Consider the following 25526-nt stretch of genomic DNA (forward strand, 5'->3'; position numbering starts at 1 on the left):
GTGCAAACTCTGCAAAGGTTTTTATTTATTTAAATGTTTTACTTTGCAAAGCTTCACATAGAAAGATGTGGCAAAGATGGTCAGCAAAACATTCAATGGGTCCATCCATTTGGTGCAGCACACTCCAACCAATCAAAACGATCAAAACAATTCCTCGTGCCCAGAATGAAGGAAAATTAACTAATCGCAATCGTTTAATTTTGCACGGGGTGAACGTTGATTGCATTCGTTTTGGAACCGGACTGTCTCCGGGGTGTGAGCCTGCCCCATTCAAAACCCACAGCGAAGTCGGCTCAAAACAAAGTGACGTTTAGCACGTGGAGGCAAAGCAAAGCACACATTGAAAAAATCCAACCATGCGATACACTGCACACAGTGCCACGCACCGCAACCTAGTCCTGCAGATGAGTTGCAGTGGTGCTGATTGCCTCCCAATGAAATTAATGGATTTCTGCCTGAACACTGACAGTAAACACAACAGGTGTGCACGAGGCGTAATGAGTAAGATTCTGTGTTTTCACATGCAAAAGTGATCGCTTTTTAGCTTTATCTGCCATATCAATGAAAACAAGTTAGAACATTAAAACATTTATTTGATGTTAAATAGACGTTGTATGTTTCTGGACGATGAACCATGCTGCCTTGTTGACAAAATGACCGAGCAGCACAGATTACTGTTCCATTTGAGAAGTGCACTCCTACTCCTCCCTCCCCGCTTTCGCCCGATGACGTAAGGGCCTTTACCCAGTGCCGCGCGGCTCAGCATAATCGAATCCGCCCAATCAGATACAGGTTTTGAAAAGGTTGGCCAATCTGAGTGGTGCAGGGGTAGTCTCCCAATGATCCAATCAGCCAATAGAAAATGGCACAAAATGACGCATCCAGCCCTCAGCTGTTTTTGTTTTTGTCTGTCTCCTGTTAACTCTAGAAGTTAGGGTTAACAGAACAGAACAATACACGCGCCGTGTTCTAAAGTAGAAGAAACAACTAATCATTTTAGTTTCAGGATTCAAGCCAGCTGTTTCTAATTTGTATAGTATTTATAACATTGTAATAACTAATCTCGAGCGCATACGTGTGTTGAGAAGCTGGGTTTCGGAGTGATCGATCCGAACACAGGCCCCCGAACTAGGGCAGTGGAGCAGGAGAATCACAGTGGACGGGATGGAGGACCGGGAGACATCCGACGGTCCGGGAGGGCCTCAAGGCTTGATCAGCGCCTCGTTCAACCAGGACACCACGTAAGCAAGCGCCCTGTCTGCCAACTCGGGGCAGTTCTAGCGAATTCAACTTGTCGCACTGTTATATAGATTCTTCTTGTATAATCTAGGTAGTAAATCTGTATGCGTGCTTCTAGCTGTAATATGGTCTGTCTGCTGTTCTGTAGCAGATATATGTTAATGTATGAATTGTATCTTCCTACCTAACCCACTTGTGCATGTGGTTTATCAATGTTAGTCCAATTGTCAAATGGTGTCTCATCAAGACAGTTCCTAAAATATAGGTTAGTACCTTGTGAAGTAAGCCACCACACTACGAAGGCTTATAGATAGATGGCCAGAGAAAAGTATCCAGGCAAGATTTGACCTACAGTAGAGATACTGGTCAGCACAGCAGACTATTGTGCAAGTCAGATTTTTGTCTCAGATGATGACACATGGAATGAGTTGTCGAACTGTCATGATTTCTTGAAGCACTTAGGCTATTACCACTGCATGCATGGGGCGGTTGGATGTATTGCATTATGACAAAGGGTCTTTGGGAATGGAATCCCATGCTAGGCAACATTTGAGTGTGAGTGATAGAGGAGCAGCCAGACACTGTTGATCTACAGGTCGGTTAAAGGTGTAGTGACAGCCAGATGGTCAAACACACATGTTAACGTTAGCTCTCTCCCATTTTCAATCATCCTCAGACATGATAAGACAAGCAGCAGTTAGGCTATTTGTTACCTGGGCTAGGCCTATATCCCACTGAACCACACACCTGTTCAACACTGGGTAGTGGTTGCCCTCAGGCACATATCTAGGATCAGCTCACCCTCCACATAGCATAACCTAAACCATAAGGGGGGGGGGGAATGTTAAACTGATCTTAGATCAGTGTCTACTCTAGAATGAATATGATCCTATATCTTCCTAGTCTATCCTATTCCACCTGTTGACAGACACCTGCCCCTCCTTTTCTCTACACAGTATATCTGTATATGTCCATAGATAGTGTGCTTGATTATCAGTGTTGTTTGAAGTTCTTAGGGTGATCACATGACCTTAGTCAACTCTTGCTGTGTTGACCATACAGCACACTGTATCCTTCATTTCCCCTGACTGCTATATATAGCTCACTGGGTAGTGAGGCATTGCATGTATCCCCTACAGTTCCTGGTAAGCGGAGTGTGTACTAAGGCTTTCCTTAGAAAACAACATCCTCTGCCTTTAGTGGTCCAATCAGCCTTGGTCCAATCAGCCTTTCCACTCATAAACGTAGTGTAATTTTAAGAATGCACTGGGTAAAGGTAGTAGGGGATAGAGGTGTCCTGGTTAGAGAACAAGGATAGGGAGGGAGGCTTGAGGTTCCGTTTATTTTCTCCAATCAAAAATCCATTTTATTTCCATGAATTACTTGTGTGGTTTTGATATTGGACGCACAGATAACAAAAAGATAAATGCTGGAGAGGTTTTTACAACTGCCTGGATTGTTTGGAACTGAACTCATTCTATTTTATTGTATGGTTTTTCCATTGTATGTGCATTTAGTTTAAGAGGTAGATGATTACTTAGATTATGGCACAACAAGTGAACATCCAGCCTCTTTGGTTATATCATATTAACAAACTGTAACCTTCAAGCAAACCTTGAGAGGGGATTATGATGAAACCATTATGGCGGTTTACAACACTACACCCCTATAGTGGGTTATAGACTACACACGTAGTGGATGCCATCTTGGATGTTTAACAACAGTTGGGTCTCTGTGTGTTTCAGGTCTCTATCAGTGGGCACTAAGTCAGGCTACAGACTCTTCTCTGTCACCTCGGTGGACAAGATGGACTGCATCCACGAAGGAGGTGAGTGAGTGTCCTTAAAGCCTGTGTGTACTGGTAGCTACTGTTAAACACTAAGCTGGTATCCTAGCACCGGGACAAAACAAACACCCAGTAAGCTGCGGTCAGGTCAACCAGCGTGGTTAAACAGTAGTCTGTAACCAGACAACAAGTTGTTCTAAGCTGATATAGCCCTCCCTCTCCCACATATGTAAACAATGGTAGAGAGTAGTATGTTACACCACAAGCCTGTTCCCAGTGATGCATTCTGCAAGTATATTATCAGTGTTTCACATCACAGTGAGAAGAAAGTGTGTGAGCCTATGAATGTTTTAGTTTGAGTATGGAATGAATTATGGCATGAATGATGGAATGAATGATGGAATGAATGATGGAATGAATGATGGAATGAATGAAGGAATGAATGATGGAATGAATGATGGAATGAATGATGGAATGAATGATGGAATAAATGATGGAATGAATGATGGAATGAATGATGGAATGAATGAAGGAATGAATGATGGAATGAATGATGGAATGAATGAAGGAATAAATGATGGAATAAATGATGGAATGAATGATGATGGAATGAATGATGGAATGAATGAAGGAATTAATGATAGAATGAATGAATGATGGAATAAATGATATAATGAATGAATGAATGAATGAATGAATGAAGGAATGAATGATGGAATGAATGAAGGAAGAAATGATAGAATGAATGAATGATGGAATAAATGATAGAAGGAATGAATGAATGAAGGAATGAATGAAGGAATGAATGAATGAAGGAATGAATGATGGAATGAATGAAGGAATGAATGATGGAATAAATGATACAATGAATGAATGATGGAATAAATGATAGAATGAATGAATGATGGAATGAATGATAGAATGAATGAATGATGGAATTAATGGAATGAATGGAATTAATGGAATGAATGATGGAATAAATGATAGAATGAATGAATGATGGAATAAATGATAGAATGAATGAATGATGGAATGAATGAATGATAGAATGAATGAATGATGGAATGAATGATAGAATGAATGAATGATGGAATGAATGATAGAATGAATGAATGATGGAATGTGTGCCTGCGTGAGTGTGTGTGTTTGGGTGTCTGTGCATGTGTGCTCTATATACATGTTTACCTGTGTGTGTGTGTGTGTATTTGTGTGGGTGTGTGTGTATATTTGTGTGTGTGTATATTTGTGTGTGTGTGTATTTGTGTGTGTGTATTTGTGTGTGTATGTGTGTGTATGTGTGTGTGTTTGTGTGTGTTTGTGTGTGTGTATGTGTGTGTGTGTGTGTGTATTCTATGCAGTGTGTTTTATATTAGCACATGTATGTGATTTAACCCCTCCCTCCCTCAACCCTATCCCTCCCCCTCCCCCCCGCTTCCTCCCTCCCCCCCACTTCCTCCCCCACCCCTCCCCCTATCCCCTCCCCCTTCCTTCCCTCTCCCCTCCCCCTTCCTTCCATCTCCCCTCCCCCTTCCTTCCCTCTCCCCTCCCCCTTCCTTCCCTCCCTCTCCCCTCCCCTCCCCTTCCCCTTCTTTCCCTCCCTCTCCCCTCCCCTCCCATCCTCCTCCCCCTTCCTTCCCTCTCCCCTCCCCCTTCCTTCCCTCTCCCCTCCCCTCCCCTTCCCCTTCTTTCCCTCCCTCTCCCCTCCCCTCCCCTCCCCCTCCCCCTTCCTTCCCTCCCTCTCTCTCTCCCAGCGGAGTGTCCAGACGTGTACGTCGTGGAGCGGTTGTTCTCCAGCAGTCTGGTGGTGGTGGTCAGTCTCTCCATGCCCCGACGTATGAACGTCTACCACTTCAAGAGGGGAACAGAGATCTGCAACTATAGCTACTCCAACAACATCCTCTCAGTCCGTCTCAACAGACAGGTAATGGCCCTATTCCAAACCCATTCCTCACTGCTATCTAGAATCTAAAGGGTTCTTATAGGACAGCCAAAGGGCCCTTTTGGAACCCTTTTTTCTAAGAGTGTATCCTTAGGTCAGATTGAGGCCCCATTCCAATCCAATCTCTCTCACCTATCCTGAGGTCAGTTCCCATTCCATACCTATCCCCCCTTTCAGCTCTGCTGCAACGTTTCCCTCTCTGTCCTCTGTAGAGGCTGGTGGTGTGTCTGGAGGAGTCTGTTTACATCCACAACATCAAAGACATGAAGCTGCTGAAGACACTGCTCAACACACCCCACAACCCCTCAGGTACTGAATACGCACACACAATAACACACACACACACACACACACAATTCATCATACCCTCAACTATGCTCAGTTTTTAAACACAGACACACCCTCCAACCCGTCAGGTCTCTGTGCCCTCTCTGTGAACCATGGTAACTCCTACCTGGCGTACCCTGGCAGTCAGACCATCGGAGAGATCATTGTCTACGACGCCAACAACCTGGTAAGACATGATATTGAAATGACTTCTACCACCGCTGCTATTCAACCACTGTCTACAGAGCACAACGCAGGGATATTCATGTTGATCCTAATGGCAGGTTGTGGGTTAGCTAGTAGAGTGGTTGGAGTGGTAGTTGAACTGCCTTAATACCTTTGAGGACATGAAGTACAGTCATTGCATGTCACGGCTGTTGAAGTGGTCGCAGGTTGATGATGTCACAAATGTGTGACCCGTGTTTTCCTTAGAGCACGGTGACGAGGATCCCAGCCCATGACAGTCCCTTGGCAGCCCTCACATTCAACGCTTCAGGAACCAAACTGGCCAGCGCCTCTGAGAGGGTGAGTCTGACTGTTCCTCCCTCTCTCTTCCTGCCTTTCAACTGTCTTCACTATATATACACTGAGTGTAGAAAACATTAAGAACACTTACATCTGTTGTCTTGCCCATTCACCCTCTGAATGGCACACATACACAATCCATTTCTCAATTGTCTCAAGCAAGGCTTAACAATCCTTCTTTAACCTGTCTCCTCCCCTTTATCTATACTGATTGAAGTGGATTTAACAGGTGACATCAATATGTCATGGAAAGAGCAGGTGTTCCTAATGTTTTGTACACTCAGTGTACATCTCTGTCTACAACGGTTCTGTCTGACCATCTCCTCCTCCACTCCAGGGTACAGTGATCAGAGTGTTCACCATCCCAGAGGGACAGAGGCTGTTTGAGTTCCGCAGAGGGATGAAGAGGTCAGTTTATACCAGACTACAGACACTACAGACACTACAGACACTACAGACACTACGGACACCACGGACACTACAGACACTAGACACTACCAGACACTACCGGACACTACCAGACACTACAGACACTACGGACACTACCGGACACTACCGGACACTACCGGACACTACCGGACACTACCGGACACTACCGGACACTACCAGACACTACCAGACACTACCAGACACTACCAGACACTACCAGACACTACCAGACACTACCAGACACTACAGACACTACAGACACTACCAGACACGACAGATACTACCAGACACTACCAGACACTACATATACTACAGACACTACATATGTAGACAGACTACAGAACTATTCCAAGGTTTTGTAGGGGTAGGTTTGGTATCTTGGGGATGATGACTCTTACCATGTGTGTCTGTGTTTCAGGTATGTGAGTATCAGCTCGTTGTCCTTTAGTTCAGACGCCCAGTTCCTCTGTGCTTCCAGCAACACAGAGACGGTCCATATCTTCAAACTGGAACAGCACAGCCCCAGGTACTCACTGTTTACAACACAGCCCCAGGTACTCACTGTTTACAACACAGCCCCAGGTACACACTGTTTACAGCACAGCCCCAGGTACTCACTGTTTACAGCACAGCCCCCAGGTACACACTGTTTACAGCACAGCCCCCAGGTACTCACTGTTTACAGCACAGCCCCAGGTACTCACTGTTTACAGCACAGCCCCAGGTACTCACTGTTTACAGCACAGCCCCAGGTACTCACTATGTACAGCACAGCCCCAGGTACTCACTGTTTACAACACAGCCCCAGGTACTCACTGTTTACAACACAGCCCCAGGTACACACTGTTTACTGTCCTGATTTTGTTGTGTTGATCGTCTTACGTCTTGTCCCTTTCTGGTCCTCAGTGGCTAGTTGTCAGGAGTGTAAAATGCTTTGTGTTACAGTTTTGTCTCTGAAGTCAGTCAGTCAGGAAGAGCAGTGCGATTGACTCCTGCCTGTCTCCTCTGCCTGTCTGTAGTCGAGAGGGTGAGTCTCCTACGTGGGGTGCGTACGTGGGAAAGATGTTCACAGCAGCCAGCACCTACCTTCCCTCCCAGGTCTCTGACATGATGCACCAAGACCGGGCCTTCGCCACCGTACGACTCAACATGTTCGGACTCAAGAACGTCTGCGCCTTGTCCATGTACGTTTGTGTGTTTGCGGGTGGATGCAGGGCGGGGTGGTGTGTGTCTGTGTGTGATTCAATGTTGGGTCTCTTTATTTTACAGTCCTATTACTTGGTATATTTTCAGGGTTCAGAAGCTGCCTCGTCTGCTGGTGGCCTCATCAGATGGACATCTCTACATCTATAACATCGACCCACAGGATGGAGGAGAGTGTGTTCTGGTCAGGAAACACAGGTGAGGGGCTGGGATCTGTTCAGGAAACACAGGTGAGGGACTGGGATCTGTTCAGGAAACACAGGTGAGGGACTATGTTCTGGTCAGGAAACACAGGTGAGGGACTGTGTTCTGGTCAGGAATCACAGGTGAGGGACTGTGTTCTGTTTGTGTGAGCCTCAGAGTTGGGGTCAATTCCATTTCAATTCCAGTAAATTCAGGAAGTACAATGACATTCCAATTCCAATTATTTTCAATGCTTTTCAATAAGGAAAATGAATTGACTGGAATTTAAATTAAATTGACCCCAACCCCGGTGAGCATATGTGTGTGCTTAAGCATGTTTGTGTGTGTGTGTGTGTGTGTGTGTGTGTGTGTGTAATCAGGCTCTCTTTGTGTTTTCTCCAGGCTATTTGAAGGAGATGAGGTGCCACAGGAAGCACAACCGGAAGAGGAGGAGCCAGAGGATGGAAGGTCCCTCCCACCGTCAACCAGCCCATCATACGCTGCCACTGTGGCCCTCCCCTCGAACCCACCCTCTTCTACCACTCTCACAGGTATTGTGTGTGGTTTGCTTTATGAATGTAGTGTGTCTTACCTTGTGTGATTAAGGGCTCTATTCAATTCGCATCACGGAATTTCAGCTTTACAGCGTGATTGAAATTTAAAGGCAATGTTCCCACTTTAGCGGAGACGCTGCATATGTCGGCTCAATGGGAAATGACCTTTAAATGTCTATCGTGGAATTTGTAACTCTTCAGCTTAGTCTGATTACGTGCCCTTCTGTAATCTCTCTTCTCCTCTCATTCTATCCTCTTCCCAGGCTACTCAGAGGATGGAGGGGCTGAGAAAGGAGATGTGATCCCTGAACATGAGTTTGCAGAGGGACCCGTCTGTCTGGATGACGAGAACGAGTTTCCTCCTGTCAGCAACCAGACCAACTGATCCACCACTTCCCAGGAACCAATCAACTGGAGCCATTCTGACCCACCACTTCCTAGGAACCAATCAACTAGAGCCATTCACGCTAGAAGGAAGGATATCAGTGATGAGAACCCCCCCCCCATGTCCCCAACGAGCCAATCAGATGGGAGAAATGTAGATGCCACAGTGGTGATTGGTTACTCTCATGTGCCATTCAGAAGTAGAGTATGGCTAGACAGTAGGCCTGTCTCTGTACATTGTCTTATACCTGGCCCTAAAGGTCAATATGAATACAATTAAAATCCATTCCCTAACTATCAGAAGGGAAGCAGGTCTGGACTATGAAGTTGTAGCCTACCTCTAGTCTAATATTAACCAATATTTAAACTGGTTAAAAATGGACTTTAATATTGAATTGCATTCATATAGAGCTATTGAGAAGTGCTGAAAGTGGGGGGGGGGGAGAGGGGATGGTGGAACAGAGAAGGAGAGAGAGAGGGCCTTCTATCATATGTCTTGAGGTGGTTTTTTATCTCTAGAAAAATGTGGGAAGAATAATAAAATACTGAAATGTGAAAAACTTGATAGAGAGAACTGTATTATAGATTCTTACAGGTCCTTTTATTTCAGTGATTATGTTATTAACACCATTGACTAAATAATGTTGAATATTGTAAAATTTCAGACATTACGTAGATGTTACTACTTTGTAAAAAATTATGTTGACTTGTATTAAATATTATTTTGGAATATGAAATTAGAATTATTCATCAATGCATTAGACCTAAAGTACTTAAATTAAGTGAAGGTTTTGGCGGAAATTTGATTTTTATTGTTTGTGTATAATGTGTGTATATATATACATGTATATATCGTTTGTAAACAGTATGCCCATTGTTATTACCTTGTGACTGATTTGTCAAAGGGTGGAGCTTTGAGAACACTAATGTTCTTTGGAAGTTTTGATTTTGAAGATTTTAAACCACAAATTAAAGGGAATGTGAATCAAACAAGTCTCCTGTGTTTCATTTCATTGAAATGTCTCAGGTTAAAGTGAAGTTAACCTTGGAAGAAAGGTTAACTATTAGTGGTACAAACTAAACTGGTCTTAGATCAGTGTGTATTGGCCACTTCATCCTACTTATTTGGTATTTTATTAGGATCCCCATTAGCTGTTGCAAAAGCAGCAGCTACTCTTCCTGGGGTCCACACAAAACATGAAACATGACATAATACAGAACATTAATAGACAAGAACAGCTCAAGGACAGAACTACACCAATTTAAAAATAAATTTTAAAAAAGGCACACGTAGCCTACATATATCAATACCAATACATACACACAAACTATCTAGGTCAAATAGGGGAGAGGCGTTGTGCCGTGAGGTGTTGCTTTATCTATTTTTTGAAACCAGGTTTTCTGTTCATTTGAGCAATATCAGATGGAACGGAGTTCCATGCAATAATGGCTCTATATAATACTACGCTTTCCTGAATTTGTTCTGGATTTGGGGACTGTACATTTACTTTAGCAGTTCTTTTTAATATAGACCTGTGTTTTGGATCTGAGCTGGGTGTAGCTTCAGATACATCTGTACTGTAATGACCACGCTGAGCAGGTCAGAGCTGGTGGCTTGTGCCCTACCAGGCCAGTAGGACACTGTGGGCACCCTGTGCCCCCCAAACCAGTTGGTCCCCACCTGACAGATAGGTAACAGACAGATACGTGGACCACTGATGTCAGTATCAATAAGATTCATAATTTAGTTTAGTGAACTAATGCACTAGAATGCAAGTGCTGACCCAGGAAGTACTTACGTCTGCTGGTCTGCCACTTCCTGCATACTGGCACTTCTGCTCCCAGGGGCAATTATAACCTATGATCCAACGGAAACATGATGTTCTATGATCCAAATGGAAACACGATATTCTATGATCCAAATGGAAACACAATGTTCTATGATCCAAACATAAACACAATGTTCAACGATCCAAACGGAAACACCACGTTCTATGATCCAAACGGAAACAAGATCACTGGTAGTCAGTGATCTCACCAGTGAACCAGATGAGAGTGTTGTCCTTGTCTGAGGCATCAGAGGTGTTTTTTATTGCCCCCAGCAGGCCGTCAATCTTCCGCAGACTGTTAGCGCACACATCGCCCTCTAAGGGGCAGGGGGTAGGGGGGCATGGGAAGGGGGTGACAGGGAGACATGCATATATGTCAGAGCTACATAGAGCAGAAAGGGTTGCCCCCGTTCCCTATAAAAAGCATGACATCATGATATTGATAACATAAAAGATCCTACACTTAAACATTTGAGCACTGAGAATAAAGGTAGATTTGAGCTACGAGTATTGTAGGCTACAGTGAGGGAAAAAAGTATTTGATCCCCTGCTGATTTTGTACGTTTACCCACTGACAAAGACATGATCAGTCTATAATTTTAATGGTAGGTTTATTTGAACAGTGAGAGACAGAATAACAACAACAAAATCCAGAAAAACGCATGTCAAAAATTTTATAAATTGATTTGCATTTTAATGAGGGAAATAAGTATTTGACCCCTCTGCAAAACATGACTTAGTACTTGGTGGCAAAGCCCTTGTTGGCAATCACAGAGATCAGACGTTTCTTGTAGTTGGCCACCAGGTTTGCACACATCTCAGGAGGGATTTTGTCCCACTCCTCTTTGCAGATCTTCTCCAAGTCATTAAGGTTTCGAGGCTGACGTTTGGCAACTCGAACCTTCAGCTTCCTCCACAGATTTTCTATGGGATTAAGGTCTGGAGACTGGCTAGGCCACTCCAGGACCTTAATGTGCTTCTTCTTGAGCCACTCCTTTGTTGCCTTGGCTGTGTGTTTTGGGTCATTGTCATGCTGGAATACCCATCCACAACCCATTTTTAATGCCCTGGCTGAGGGAAGGAGGTCCAATCTCACCCAAGATTTGACGGTACATGGCGTCGTCCATTGTCCCTTTGATGCGGTGAAGTTGTCCTGTCCCCTTAGCAGAAAAACACCCCCAAAGCATAATGTTTCCACCTCCATGTTTGACGGTGGGGATGGTGTTCTTGGGGTCATAGGCAGCATTCCTCCTCCTCCAAACACGGCGAGTTGAGTTGATGCCAAAGAGCTCGATTTTGGTCTCATCTGACCACAACACTTTCACCCAGTTCTCCTCTGAATCATTCAGATGTTAATTGGCAAACTTCAGACGGGCCTGTATATGTGCTTTCTTGAGCAGGGGGACCTTGACGGCGTAGTGTGTTACCAATTGTTTTCTTGGTGACTATGGTCCCAGCTGCCTTGAGATCATTGACAAGATCCTCCCGTGTAGTTCTGGGCTGATTCCTCACCGTTCTCATGATCATTGCAACTCCACGAGGTGAGATCTTGCATGGAGCCCCAGGCCGAGGGAGATAGACAGTTATTTTGTGTTTCTTCCATTTGCGAATAATCGCACCAACTGTTGTCACCTTCTCACCAAGCTGCTTGCCGACGGTCTTGTAGCCCATTCCAGCCTTGTGTAGGTCTACAATCTTGTCCCTGACATCCTTGGAGAGCTCTTTGGTCTTAGCCATGGTGGAGAGTTTGGAATCTGATTGATTGATTGCTTCTGTGGACAGGTGTCTTTTATAAAGGAAACAAGCTGAGATTAGGAGCACTCCCTTTAAGAGTGTGCTCCTAATCTCAGCTCGTTACCTGTATAAAAGACACCTGGGAGCCAGAAATGTTTCTGATTGAGAGGGGGTCAAATACTTATTTCCCTCATTAAAATGCAAATCAATTTATAACATTTTTGACATGCGTTTTTCTGGATTTTCTTGTTGTTATTCTGTCTCTCACTGTTCAAATAAACCTACCATTCAAATTATAGACTGATCATTTCTTTGTCAGTGGGCAAACGTACAACATCAGCAGGGGATCAAATACTTTTTTCCCTCACTGTACTGTATATGCCTATAGATAATCACATTTGCTAGAGAAAGGGCATGCTCTTCTCTATGACAGAGTGTATTAAAGCCGTCACGAGACCTGATATTGTATGCGATGGGCACTTCAAACAGGTGCAAGAGGGTCAGATTTACAGTACATGGGTCAGCCCCCCCCCCCAACACCTCACACCCCTAGGAATGGACAGTTTAGCGGTCCTACTAATTCTGCTCAAGCATTTTAGGTTTAGACACACATTTCTTACTGTCTAGAGCAGGGTTCCCCAACTGGCGGCCCGTGTGCCTAATTTGGCCAGCAGGTGGTTTTATTAAGTTTTCTAAGCAAAAACAACAACAACAAGTTATTTTCTTTATTTATTGTTGGACATAAAAGACTGTAAAAACACCAGCAAATCAGCTCCAAGTGATTTTAATTTTGGAAATCTGTTCCAAAGTATTCCCACACAGAGATATATATGATCGTACACAAATGTAAGCAAGGTTTGAAATTATTATGTTTTGGGCTTCTTGCAGTCAATTTGTAGTCTACCAATTATTTGTAATTATGTTCCAGCCCACTGATCATCCGCTCAAAAAGAAATCGTCCCGAGGCTTAATCTAGTTGATGATTCCGGGTCTAGAGCCAGCTTTGCTCTGACATGAGAGAACTGAACACCATCTTTGCCTTGTGTTACGGATACAGGTATCCTGTGTGTGTTTTTGTGTTTTTCCTCTCCTTCTGCCCTAATCACAGGTGTCCTTTATGTTCCTGATTGGTGGTCGTTGGGGTGTCCCACCTGTCCGACATCCGTTTGGCTGCTGATTGCCCAGGTGGACCAATCAGTGGACATTCCTCTGTATTGCACCACCTGTTTCTGGTTTTTCACTTACACCTCCCATTGTTTTAAAAGCCAGTCAGTTGTGTTTGTTGGGAGAGACTATTTCCGTATGTGAGTATGGATACTGTGGTGTCCTGTGTTTTGTGTACTCACTCATTTGCTGGTTACTCTGTTTGGTAACTTTGTTGTGTGTTTCTGGGAAAAGGGGGATTTAAGCAAGTTGCCCCTGGGCATACATTACCCGTAGGAAGAAAATTGTCTAAAAACACTAGTTAGACCTGAGCGGACCACCCACTGTAATTTTTGTATGATTAGCAGTAGCTTAGCGGTTCTTGAGGCAGGCAAGATCAGTTTAGGGTTTTTTTACACTATTGTTTCATTTCTTGGGTCCTGCTCAGCCCTTTTTCCCAAACCTTTACTGTGTGTTCAAAATAAACATATTGTGTTTGACGGTAGTTTATGGTTGTCGGTGTATTTTTTGTTCTCACTGTTTCCATGTCATGATTCTAATTTGCATTAATTATGTTACGGGTCTCTGTTCCATCCACCCTAGACTTTTAAAGCCACGGGGTTCGTAACACCTTGGGAATCAGAATGTTGCCACAGACACAGAAAGAAGGTTCTGAAATGCGGTCCTGAAAATGAACCACACATCCACTAACAAAAACATGTTGACATTTCTGTTCTAATGATCAGGGCTACATTTGTTCAGAACTATGTTCCCCTTGCACTAACCTGTAAACTTCTCACACCATGACCAACATACAACTGTCTCACTGAGTATGTAGGCTATATCAACAGCTGCAACCCAAGTTAAAGTACATGAGAGTTGTGTTCTATTAAATGTCTATCTTTTTCCCCGTCATTTTTTTATGGGCATATTTTACCTGGCTGTGTGTATAATATTGAGTGCTTTGGAGTTGTATCGCTGTGTTAGCCTCCACAGGTCCAGAGTCTGCTCTACGATGGTCCTGTTCTCAAACAGAGGCGGAGCCACCTTGGTGTAAGAGCTGCTGTGACCACTCCTCTTCAATCTGGTTCAGTAGGCAACACAAATCTTCAGTATTAGGAGAATACAGAGTTCTGACAAGAAAATGTATGATTTATGCAGTTATATGAATCATACAATTATATGCGCAGATCTTAAGTTAGGATCTGGCCCAGTCTGTATAAACTCATCTATCTATGAGAGGAAACAAAGGCCTCCGGTACCTATGATCCAGACCGAGCAAACAGCCCCCATCTGTTGTGTAGTATCTGTTGTCCGGGGTCAAGGGGAGGGCAGGAGGTCAGGTCGTAACCAGGCAGGTCTGTACAGCCCATATCATTACTGTAGGGGATCCCCAGGTAGTTGTCAAAACCTGCCTACAGAAAGCAATAAGACAGTCTCATTGTTTTGGACCTCAAATTCACTGTAACATCTGCACTACTGTGGCTTCATGCAGATGTATATAGATATAGTACATTTAATATGTCAACCATTTAACTCAAGAAGTCAATGCCACTTACCTATGTTGGTGGGACTGTATGGACCATTGTACCCTAGATACTAGTAATCTGCATTTACAACAGAGAAAGGACAGCGGGTTAGAACAGAATAGAATAAAACAGAATAGAATAGAACAGAATAGAAAATAATATAATAGAACAGAACAGAACATAATAGAACAGAACAGAATAGAACAGAACATAATATAATATATCAGAATATAATAGAATAGAACAGGGCAGAATAGAATAGAATAGAATAGAATAGAACAGGACAGAATAGAATAGAACAGGACAGAATAGAACAGAAAATAATAGAATAGAATAGAACAGGACAGAATAGAACAGAACAGAACAGAATAGAACAGCATGTAATATAATTTTATAGAACAGGACAGAATAGAACAGAACAGAACAGAACAGAATAGAACAGCATAGAATATAATTTAATAGAACAGGACAGAATAGAACAGAACAGAACAGAACAGAATAGAACAGCATAGAATATAATTTAATAGAACAGGACAGAATAGAACAGAACAGAATAGAATAAAACAGAATAGAACCGGACAGAACAGAATATAATAGAACATAATATAATAGAACAGAACAGGGCAGAACAGAATAGAATATAATATAATAGAATAGAACAGGACAGAATAGAACAGAACAGAATAGAATATAATAGAATATAATAGAATAGAATGGAACAGAACAGAATAGAACAGAATATAATAGAATATAACAGGACAGAATAGAATATAACAGGACAGATTAGAACAGGACAGAATAGAACAGGACATAATATATTATAATAGAACAGAACAGAATATAATAGAACAGAACAGAATAGAACAGAATATAATAGAACAGAATAGAATAGAACAGGACCGAATAGAACAGAACAGAACAGGACAGAATAGAACAGAATAGCACCGGACAGAACAGGTTAGAATAGAACAGAATAGAATAGAATAGAACAGAATATAATAGAACAGGACAGAATAGAACAGAATAGAACAGGACAGAATTGAACAGGGCAGAATAGAACAGGACAGAATAGAACAGGACAGAAAAGAACACAACAGGACAGGACAGAATAGAACAGAATATAATATAATAAAATAGAATATAATTGGTCTCTTTGCGTCTCACCGATCATGGCTGTGTAGTATCCATCCTGGTGCAGTATCTCGGCCAGGGTGGTCTCAGAAAGGGGTAGCCCCCCCACGGACCCCACAGCGAAGTTGTGTGTGACCCTGTTGCTCAGGCCATGTCAGCCTGTGAGGAGAGCAGCGAGGGACAGGGAGCAGGTGGAGGCTGGAGAGTGGAAATCTGTCAACCTGGAGGATGGATACCGATGAGAGGGGTTATCTTATGGAGGACAAAATAGGTTTTGAACAAATGTGGTGGTGGTTACTGGTCAGTGTGGTCCCCAACCCTGGTTCTGGTCTAGAGTTACAGGGTGAGCATATACTTGTTGCAGGACATAATTAAGATATGTGTAGCTCATGATTCAATAAAGGTATACATATCAATCAAACAGGGTTTATTAAAAATAGATACTTACAAACAAATACAAGAACATGTTTCAGTTTAATACAATATGCAAAAAAACAAGATATAGATTTATCAATAATGGCTGTTGATACCGAAAAGGCTTTCGACCGTCTTGAATGGCATTTTCTATTCAAAACTTTGAAATCTTTCAACTTTCCAGCTGAAATAATACATTTTATAAAAATATTATATAATGTCCTAAAGCAAACATATACACAAATAATACATTATTTGATTGCTTTAGAAAGGGGCACAAGACAGTGTAGTGGGTGATTTTGGACGGAGTCAGGCGCAGGAGGGTAAGTCACAGAATAAATGGTTTATTCTGCAATACAGCGGTACGCAGCAATGCGTCAAACACTCCAGTGCGGTAATACGGCGCACTGGAGAAAACAAGGCACACGGGTGAATATCCCGGCGATACAAAATACAATATAGCTCCACCGAGCAATAGTCACCTCCACAATAAACAATCACACACAAAGACATGGGGGCAAAGGGAACACTTATACAGGTACTGATGAGGGGATATGAACCAGGTGTGTGGAAAAACAAGACAAAACAAATGGAATGATGAGATGAGGAGTGGCAGTAGCTAGAAGGCTGGTGACGACGAACGCCGAAGCCTGCCCGAACAAGGAGAGTAGGCAGCTTCGGAGGAATTCTTGACAGTACGCACCCCCCCCCCCCCCCCCCCCCCCCCGCTTGACGCGCAGCTCCAGCAGCGCGCCTACACCGGCCTCGGGGACGGCCAGGAGGACACGGAGCAGGGCGAGCCGGATGGCGACGGTGGAAATCCCGCAACAGGCAGGGATCGAGGACATCCCTCACCAGGACCCAGCACCGCTCCTCCGGACATTACCCCTCCCACTCCACAAGGTACTGAAGGCCCCCCACCCGACACCTCGAATCCAGGATGGAACGGATGGAGTACGCCGGGGCCCCCTCGATGTCCAGAGGGGGTGGAGGGACCTCCCGCACCTCAGACTCCTGGAGTGGACCAGCCACCACTGGCCTGAAGAGAGACATGTGAAATGAGGGGTTAATATGGTAATCAGGAGGGAGTAGTAACCTATACGTAACCTTGTTTATTCAACTCAGGACTTTGAACGGTCCCATAAACCGCAGGCTCAGCTTCCGGCAGGGCAGGCGGAGGGGCAGATTCCGGGTCGAGAGCCAAACCCGATCACCCGGTACAAAGACCGGGGCCTTACTATGGTGGCGGTCAGCGTTGGCTTTCTGGCGACGCACGGTGCGCTGGAGGTGGACGTGGGCAGCGTTCCACGTCTCCTCCGCACGCCGAAACCAGTCGTCCACTGCAGGAGCTTCGGTCTGGCTCTGATGCCACGGTGCCAGAACCGGCTGATACCCTAAGACACATTGAAAGGGAGTTAGGTTAGTGGAGGAGTGGCTGAGTGAGTTCTGGGCATATTCGGCCCACGGCAAGAACACCAACCACTCCCCCGGCCGGTCCTGGCAGTAGGACTGCAGGAACCTACCCATATCACCCGTTCCACCTGCCCATTAAACTCGGGGTGAAACCCAGAGGTCAGGCAGACCGAGACCCCCAGACGTTCCATGAACGCCTTCCAGACCCTGGATGTAAATTGGGGACCCCGGTCAGACACGATGTCCTCTGGCACCCCATAGTGCCGGAAGACGTGAGTGAACAGAGCCTCCGCAGTTTGCAGGGCCGTGGGGAGACCAGGCAGAGGAAGGAGGCGGCAGGCTTTAGAAAAGCGGTCCACAACGACCAGGATGGTGGTGTTACCCTGAGAGAGGGGAAGATCGGTTAGGAAGTCAAAAGATAAGTGGGACCATGGCCGTTGTGGAACTGGTAAGGGGTGTAACTTACCCGCTGGAAGGTGCCTAGGTGCCTTTCTCTGGGTGCACACCGAGCAGGAGGAGACATACACCCTCGCGTCCTTAGCCTTAGGCCACCAGTATTTCCCGGTCAGGCAGCGCACTGTACGGCCGATGCCTGGGTGACCAAAGGAGGGGGACGTGTATGCCCAATAGATAAGACGATCATGGACAATAGACGGCACGTACCGCGGCCCAGCCAGGCACTGAGGTGGAGATGGCTCTGTGCGTAATGCCCGCTCTATGTCTGCGTCCACCGCCCACACTACTGGCACCACAATGCAGGAAGCCGGGAGTACAGGGGTGTTGTCTATTTTATTTAAATTTTTTATTTAACCTTTATTTAACTAGGCAAGTCAGTTAAGAAGGAATTCTTATTTACAATGACGGCCTACACCGGCCAAACCCGGACGACGCTGGGCCAATTGTGCGCTGGCCTATGGGACTCCCAATCACGGCCGGTTGTGATACATTCTGGAATCGAACCTGGGGGTCTGTAGTGACGCCTCAAGCACTGACATGCAGTGCCTTAGAACCGCTGTGCCACTCGAGAGCCCAAGTCTATGGGCCTCTCCTCTGTGTAATACAGCCGTGACAGTGCGTCTGCCTTCACGTGCCTGGTATGTAGGAAAGTGTGAAATCAAACCAGATGAAGAACAGGCCCACCTGGCCTGGCGAGGGTTCAGCCTCCTCGCTGCCCGGATGTACTCCAGGTTATGTTGGTCAGTCCAGATGAGGAAAGGGTGTTTTGCCCGCTCGAGCCAGTGCCTCCACGCGGTCAGGGCTCTGACAACAGCAAACAGCTCCCGATCACCAACGTCGTAGTTCTGCTCCGCCGGGCTGAGCTTCTTCGAGAAGAAGGCACAGGGGCAGAGCTTGGGTGGCATGCCCGAGCGTTGGGATAGGACAGCGCCTACCCCTACCTCGGACGCGTCCACCTCCACTACAAACGGCAGTAGGATCGGGATAGGCCAGTACCGGGGCTGAGGTGAACAGAGCCCTCAGGTTACTGAAAGACCTGTCAGCCTCAGCAGACCAGCGGAGCCGGGATGGCCCACCCTTCATCAGAGAGGTGATGGGAGCAGCGACCTTGCCAAAGCCCCGGATAAACCTCCGATAGTAATTTGCAAAGCCAACTGAAGCGCTGCACCTCCTTCACCGTGGTTGGGGTCAGCCAATTCCGCACTGCGGAAATGTGGTATCCCTCCATCTCCACACCTGAGGTGGTGATGTGATATCCGAGGAAGGAGATGGACTGTTGGAAGAACAGACACTTTTCTGCCTTGGCATATAGGTCATGCTCCAACAGTCGGCCCAGCACTCTGCGAACAAGGGACACATGCTTGGCGCACGTAGCGGAATACACCAGAACGTCATCGATGTAGACCACAACACCGCGACCAAGCATGTCCCGAAACACCTCGTTCACAAAGGACTGGAAGACTGATGGAGCATTCATCAACCCGTACGGCATCACCAGGTATACATAATGGCCCGTGGTTGTGCTAAAGGCTGTCTTCCACTCGTCCCCTTCCCGGACACGCACCAGGTTGTACGCACTCCTGAGATCTAATTTCGTGAAGAAGCGCGCCCCATGCATTGATTCGATAACAGAGGAGATGAGGGGTAGAGGGTAACTGTAGCGAATGGTGGTTTGATTAAGTGCCCGGTAATCAATGCAAGGGCGCAGACCTCCGTCTTTCTTCTTCACAAAAAAACTTGAGGAGGCGGGCGAAGTGGAGGGACGTATGAACCCCTGGCGCAGGGACTCAGAGATGTATGTCTCCATTGCCGGAGGTTTATCACGCAATCCCCCGCCCGATGGGGTGGTAATTTGGTCGCCTGCGTTTTGGAAAACGTGTGCGCCAATTCTGGGTATTCGGGGGGAATGCGCACGGTGGAGGTAGTGTCTGGACTTTCCACCGTGGTTGCACCAACGGAAACAGCTAGACACCTACCCTGACACTCTCATGACCACTCCTTGAGAACCCTCTGCGGCCATGAAAAGGTGGGGTCGTGTAGTGAGAGCCAGGGAAGACCCAACACAACAGGGAAATCAGGGGACTCAATAATAAAAAAGGTAATTTGCTCCCTATGGGTTTCCTGCATAATCATCAAAATGGGTGCTGTAACCTCCCTAACATAGCCTGACCCTAATGGTCGACTGTCAAGTGTTTTGATGGGCAATGGAATGGGTAGGGGAACCAATGTAATACATAGACTAGTAGCTAAAGACCTGTCCATGAAGTTCCCAGCTGCGCCTGAATCGACCAGCGCCTTACACTGGGGAACTAATGTGTAATCAGGGAAGGTGACGTGTATGGGGAAGTGTGCAGCAGAGGGCTCTGAACGAGTGTGGTTTTGCGCTACCTGGGGTGACGCGAGAGTGCCCTGCCTGCCGTCTCCAGACCCAGAAGTACGCTGACGACAGCGTGCAGCAGAGTGTCCTCTCTTGCCACAAGAGTGACACTGGAGCTGTCGTCCTCCGTTCTCCCAGATCGCTGTACCACCCAGCTCCATCGGAATGTAATCCGGGTTGAGGGGGGGTGAAACGGGCCCCTTCCAGGACGTCCTCTTGAAGTCAGCAGGTTGTCCAACCGGATGGCCATGTCCACCAGCTGGTTGAAAGTCAGCGTGGTATCCTGGCAGGCTAGCTCCCTTCGGACGTCCTCTCGCAGGCTGCACCGGAAGCGGTCGATGAGGGCCTGCTCGTTCCACCCGGACCCAGCCGCTAGAGTTCTAAACTCCAGGGCAAAGTCCTGCGTGGTCCTCATCCCCTGCCTCAGATGGACCAGCCGCTTGCCTGCCTCTCTTCCTTTGGGAGGGTGATCGAAGACTGCCCGGAAGAGGCGAGCGAACTCCCCGTAGTTGTCCAACGCATCTCCTCCTTCACTCCAGACCACGTAGGCCCACTCCAGGGCTTTCCCAGAGAGGCAGGAGATGAGGACGGACACCTTCTCCCGCTCCAATGGAGCCGGGCTGATGGTGGAAAAATATAGGTCCAGCTGCAGGAGGAATCCCTGGCAGCGGGCCGCTGTGCCGTCGTACTCCCTCGGTCGGGATAGGTGAATACCTCTGGGTGCTGGGGTGTGGGTGGCTGGATCTGGTCTTTCAGCTGGTCCCGAAGGGTCGGGTCATCTCCAGGCGTTGGATGACCTGGAGAACCCGATCCATTGCTTCGCCCAAGCTGGCTAACATGTTGGAATGCTCCCGGACCCGCTCCACAACTCCAGACATTTTCCCTGCTCCTGCTGACTCCATGCTGTTCGGGTGTATGATTCTGTAGCGGGTGATTTTGGACGGAGTCAGGCGCAGGAGGGTAAGTCACAGAATAAATGGTTTATTCGGCAATACAGCGGTACGCAGCAATGCGTAAAACACTCCAGTCTGGTAATACGGCGCACTGGAGAAAACAAGGCACACGGGTGAATTTCCCGGCGATACAAAATACAATATAGCTCCACCGAGCAATAGTCACCTCCACAATAAACAATCACACACAAAGACATGGGGGCAGAGGGAACACTTATACAGGTACTGATGAGGGGATATGAACCAGGTGTGTGGAAAAACAAGACAAAACAAATGGAATGATGAGATGAGGTGCGGCAGTAGCTAGAAGGCCGGTGATGACGAACGCCGAAGCCTGCCCGAACAAGGAGAGGAGGCAGCTTCGGAGGAAGTCGTGATTGACAGGGATGTCCTCTCTCCACACTTCGGTTTGCACTGGCAATTGAATCGCTTGCTGAAAGAATTAGACAGGACCCAAATGTAACAGGTATCAGTATTGATAAACATGAATATAAAGTAAACTAATTTGCAGATGATCTCCTGATATACCTGCCCAATATTGAAAACTCAATGCCCTCCTTTGCAAAAAAATATTTTCAGAATACTCTAAAATATCAGGATATAAAATGAACGTGGAAAAAAATTAATAATGGCAAAATGAAAAAGAATAAGTGGACCACAAAAATATTAAACACCTAGGATGCTTAATACGTGACAACAAACAACACATATATAAAGATAACTTTATTCCATAATTGAGCCATATGAAAACAGATCTAATTTAATGGAACCATCTTTCCATAAATCTTACAGGTAGAATAAACCTCTTCAGAATGGCATGGATCCCAAAGTTTTTGTATTTATTTTCGGTAATGCCAATTACCTCACCGAAGACATTCTTTAAAAATTCATAGAATAAAAAGGAACGTTTGAGGGTGGTTTTAACCTTCCAGACTTGGAAATGTATCAAATCGCTACCCAAGGCTTTTACTTGTGACATATAGTTAAATGCCCTAAAGAGGAACAATGGGTACATATTGAAGATGCACATGCTCATCCCCAGAATATTGTTCAGTGTCTATTTCCAAAGGATAAAGCTAAGAAGATGAATAACTTCATAGTTAAGAACACTATAACAATATGGAAGAAAATGAAAGGTATTCTACAAGAACCAATATCACTCCCTAAAAATACAACCTTATGAAACATTCCATTCCGATTTGAAATCTTTTGGACATCAGAGCAATCTTGAGGGAATCCTATTTGAGTCAGAGAAGAATATTCATATGATAGGTAAGCTATACAAAACCTTGCAGAGAGCCTATCCAACTGACAATCTCTTAGAAGAAAATATAAACCAAGACTTAAAAAGAACTGATATTGGCACAAGATGGAGGGAATGTTGGAACATAACTAACAAGATTACAGTTAATGAAAATGCAAGTTTAATCCAGTATAAATTAATGTAAATTATTTATTACAAGAGACAAAATTCACAAATTCTACAGCACAATGGCAGGCAGAGTCATGTCTTAAGTGTAAAACTAATGACTAAATAATCCATGCCTTCTGGGAATGTTAAAAAGTCCAAAAGTTAAGAGCAGAGTTAGAAAGTTGGCTGTCAGAAGTATTACAATGTAAATGTACTTTTAATACATCTGTCTGCATATTTCAATACTAGTGCTGAAAAATTAGTGCTTTTTGAGGGTGGTTTGATTATAAAAATAATAATCATGTTTTCGGTTTCGATTATTTTTCTAAACATTAAATGCACTATGTTTTATGTGGGTTGAATGCTGTAACAACACAGAATAAAACAATTAATAAAAGTCCCATGATGGAAGTAACTGCTCATTACTGTTTATCACCTATTAACATTACTTTAGGCCTACTTTCATAAAATATTTCAGTTGTTCTGTATATTACTTTTTTTATTAGATGACTTTATTATTTCATTCCAAACCATCATCTAATCTCTATAGAGAGCTTTCTATCTCTCTTGATCTTGCTTTCTTTTGTCTCTTCTCTCTGTCTGCCCGACACTAACATAATGTAGCACGCATCAACGAAACACACAGACCGGCACGCAATGGATTATGGTCATTGTAGTTAATTACCCCGTTTTCTGCGGTAAAGTATGTAGAATTTTGTCTTGTTGGAAACTTAAACTCTGTGGTAAATCGCACAGTTCGTGCTGATCTGATTTATCTCTAGAGAAACTACTCAATGTGCGCATTCAGCTCACAGAAAAACCCAGAAGGAAATGGAATTCAAATAATTGAACAGATGTCGGTCAATAAATTGTTTATAAACTGAAAAATAACCGAAATATCGCAGTATAATCAAGACATGGCATATGAGGATGCAGTGAGATACAAGATGGGTTGGACGATAATTTTCTTGTCAATCATCTTTAAAAAAACGTATACTTAAAAACTGGAAATCAACCAATCCTCTGTCATTAACGCAATGGAAAGGTCAAATGCCTAATTATCTAAAAATGTAAGTGTGTGGGCTATGGAGAGAAACAAAATGGTGCAGTGTGAGGCCATGTGGCTTAAAGTGATGCAGGCGCTGGAGATGGGGGTGTGTGCTAGTGGGTCTGGGCAGGTGTGATGTAGTTGATGTTTGTATGATGTTGTCGTTGGTATGTGTATGTTTTGTGTTGTTTATAAAATATAAAATAAAATCTTGCAACAAAAGAAAAATGTATTTGACACTAGGGCTGGAACTAAAGCCTCAACCTCCTGTAGCAGTTATCCATGACAGTTATATATTGATGTAAATTAGGCTAGTTGGTTAGTGAACAGGCTACCAAGAGCTGTCCCAAGAGCTGGACCTCATTCCCATCACGTCCAGATGAGGGGTTTTGCTTGACCTCTGACCCGCCTGCTGGTTGGCTCCCAGGTCTCCCCAACCAAGACCATCTCCCAGAATGATGATGAAGTTTATTTATTTATTTTATTTCACCTTTATTTAACCAGGTAAGCCAGTTGAGAACAGGTTCTCATTTACAACTGCGACCTGGCCAAGATAAAGCAAAGCAGTGCAATAAAAACAACACAGAGTTACATATGGGGTAAAAAAACATAAAGTCAAAAATACAACAGAAAATATATATACAGTGTGTGCAAATGTAGAAAGTTATGGAGGTAAGGCAATAAATAGGCTATAGTGCAAAATAATTACAATAGTATTAACACTGGAATGCTAGATGTGCAAGAGATTATGTGCAAATAGAGATACTGGGGTGCAAAAGAGCAAAATAAATAACAATATAGGGATGAGGTAGTTGGGTGGGCTAATTTCAGATGGGCTGTGTACAGGTGCAGTGATCGGTAAGGTGCTCTGACAACTGATGCTTAAAGTTAGTGAGGGAGATAAGAGTCTCCAGCTTCAGAGATTTTTGCAGTTCGTTCCAGTCATTGGCAGCAGAGAACTGGAAGGAATGGCGGCCAAAGGAGGTGTTGGCTTTGGGAATGACCAGTGAGATATACCTGCTGGAGCGCAGACTACGGGTGGGTACTGCTATGGTGACCAATGAGCTAAGATAAGGCGGGGATTTGCCTAGCAGTGATTTATAGATGGGCTGGAGCCAGTGGGTTTGACGACGAACATGTAGTGAGGACCAGCCAACAAGAGCGTACAGGTCACAGTGGTGGGTAGTGTATGGGGCTTTGGAGACAAAACGGATGGCACTGTGATAGACTACATCCAATTTGCTGAGTAGAGTGTTGGGTCTCCTGGTGCTGGTCCTGTCTCTGGCTTCATTCTGGCTCACAGTATGGAACAGTAGCCCACAGAGCAGGGTCCCAGATAATAGGAGCATGGAGTCACCCACCACCATTCTGGTTCAAGACCTGAGAGAGTGACAAAGACAAGACAAAGAACTGATCAAACCTAAGGTCCCAGGATACACTTTTATAGCAGCTTTGGGTTGAATAATGTATTATTCATTATTATAATGATCATGGTCAACTGCAAAAACAGCACAGGATA

The 25526-nt window shown here is 44.9% G+C and overlaps 1 protein-coding gene and 1 pseudogene across 2 annotated transcripts; one reads left to right on the forward strand and one right to left on the reverse strand.

Annotated features, from left to right (window-relative positions):
- The first annotated feature begins 894 nt into the window (after positions 1-894).
- Positions 895-9556, forward strand: LOC311107164 (WD repeat domain phosphoinositide-interacting protein 1-like). The gene is made up of 12 exons (XM_084149657.1): positions 895-1241; positions 2985-3067; positions 4777-4946; positions 5177-5273; positions 5381-5478; positions 5724-5816; positions 6154-6224; positions 6664-6771; positions 7265-7429; positions 7539-7646; positions 8034-8182; positions 8449-9556. Exons 1-12 carry the CDS (start codon positions 1165-1167, stop codon positions 8568-8570), a joined length of 1341 nt encoding a protein of 446 aa, XP_084005783.1. The 5' UTR covers positions 895-1164; the 3' UTR covers positions 8571-9556.
- A 535-nt stretch (positions 9557-10091) lies between these two features.
- Positions 10092-25374, reverse strand: LOC311121850 (arylsulfatase G-like; annotated as a pseudogene). The gene is made up of 9 exons: positions 25261-25374; positions 24367-24473; positions 15969-16156; positions 14835-14882; positions 14569-14686; positions 14213-14359; positions 10608-10812; positions 10369-10427; positions 10092-10250 (listed from the first exon to the last, which is right to left on the reverse strand). The product of its transcript is annotated as an arylsulfatase G-like (transcript).
- Positions 25375-25526: the final 152 nt, after the last annotated feature.

This window comes from Coregonus lavaretus (genome assembly GCF_964263955.1).
Source record: "Coregonus lavaretus genome assembly, chromosome: 1".
NCBI lineage: Eukaryota > Metazoa > Chordata > Actinopteri > Salmoniformes > Salmonidae > Coregonus > Coregonus lavaretus.

Coding starts and splice junctions, on each gene's coding strand:
- LOC311107164 (XM_084149657.1), top strand. CDS start 1,165: ATGGAGGACCGGGAGACATCCGACGGTCCGGGAGGGCCTCAAGGCTTG. Junction 3,068..4,776: donor GGACTGCATCCACGAAGGAG/GTGAGTGAGTGT, acceptor TCTCTCTCCCAG/CGGAGTGTCCAGACGTGTAC. Junction 7,647..8,033: donor GTTCTGGTCAGGAAACACAG/GTGAGGGGCTGG, acceptor TGTTTTCTCCAG/GCTATTTGAAGGAGATGAGG.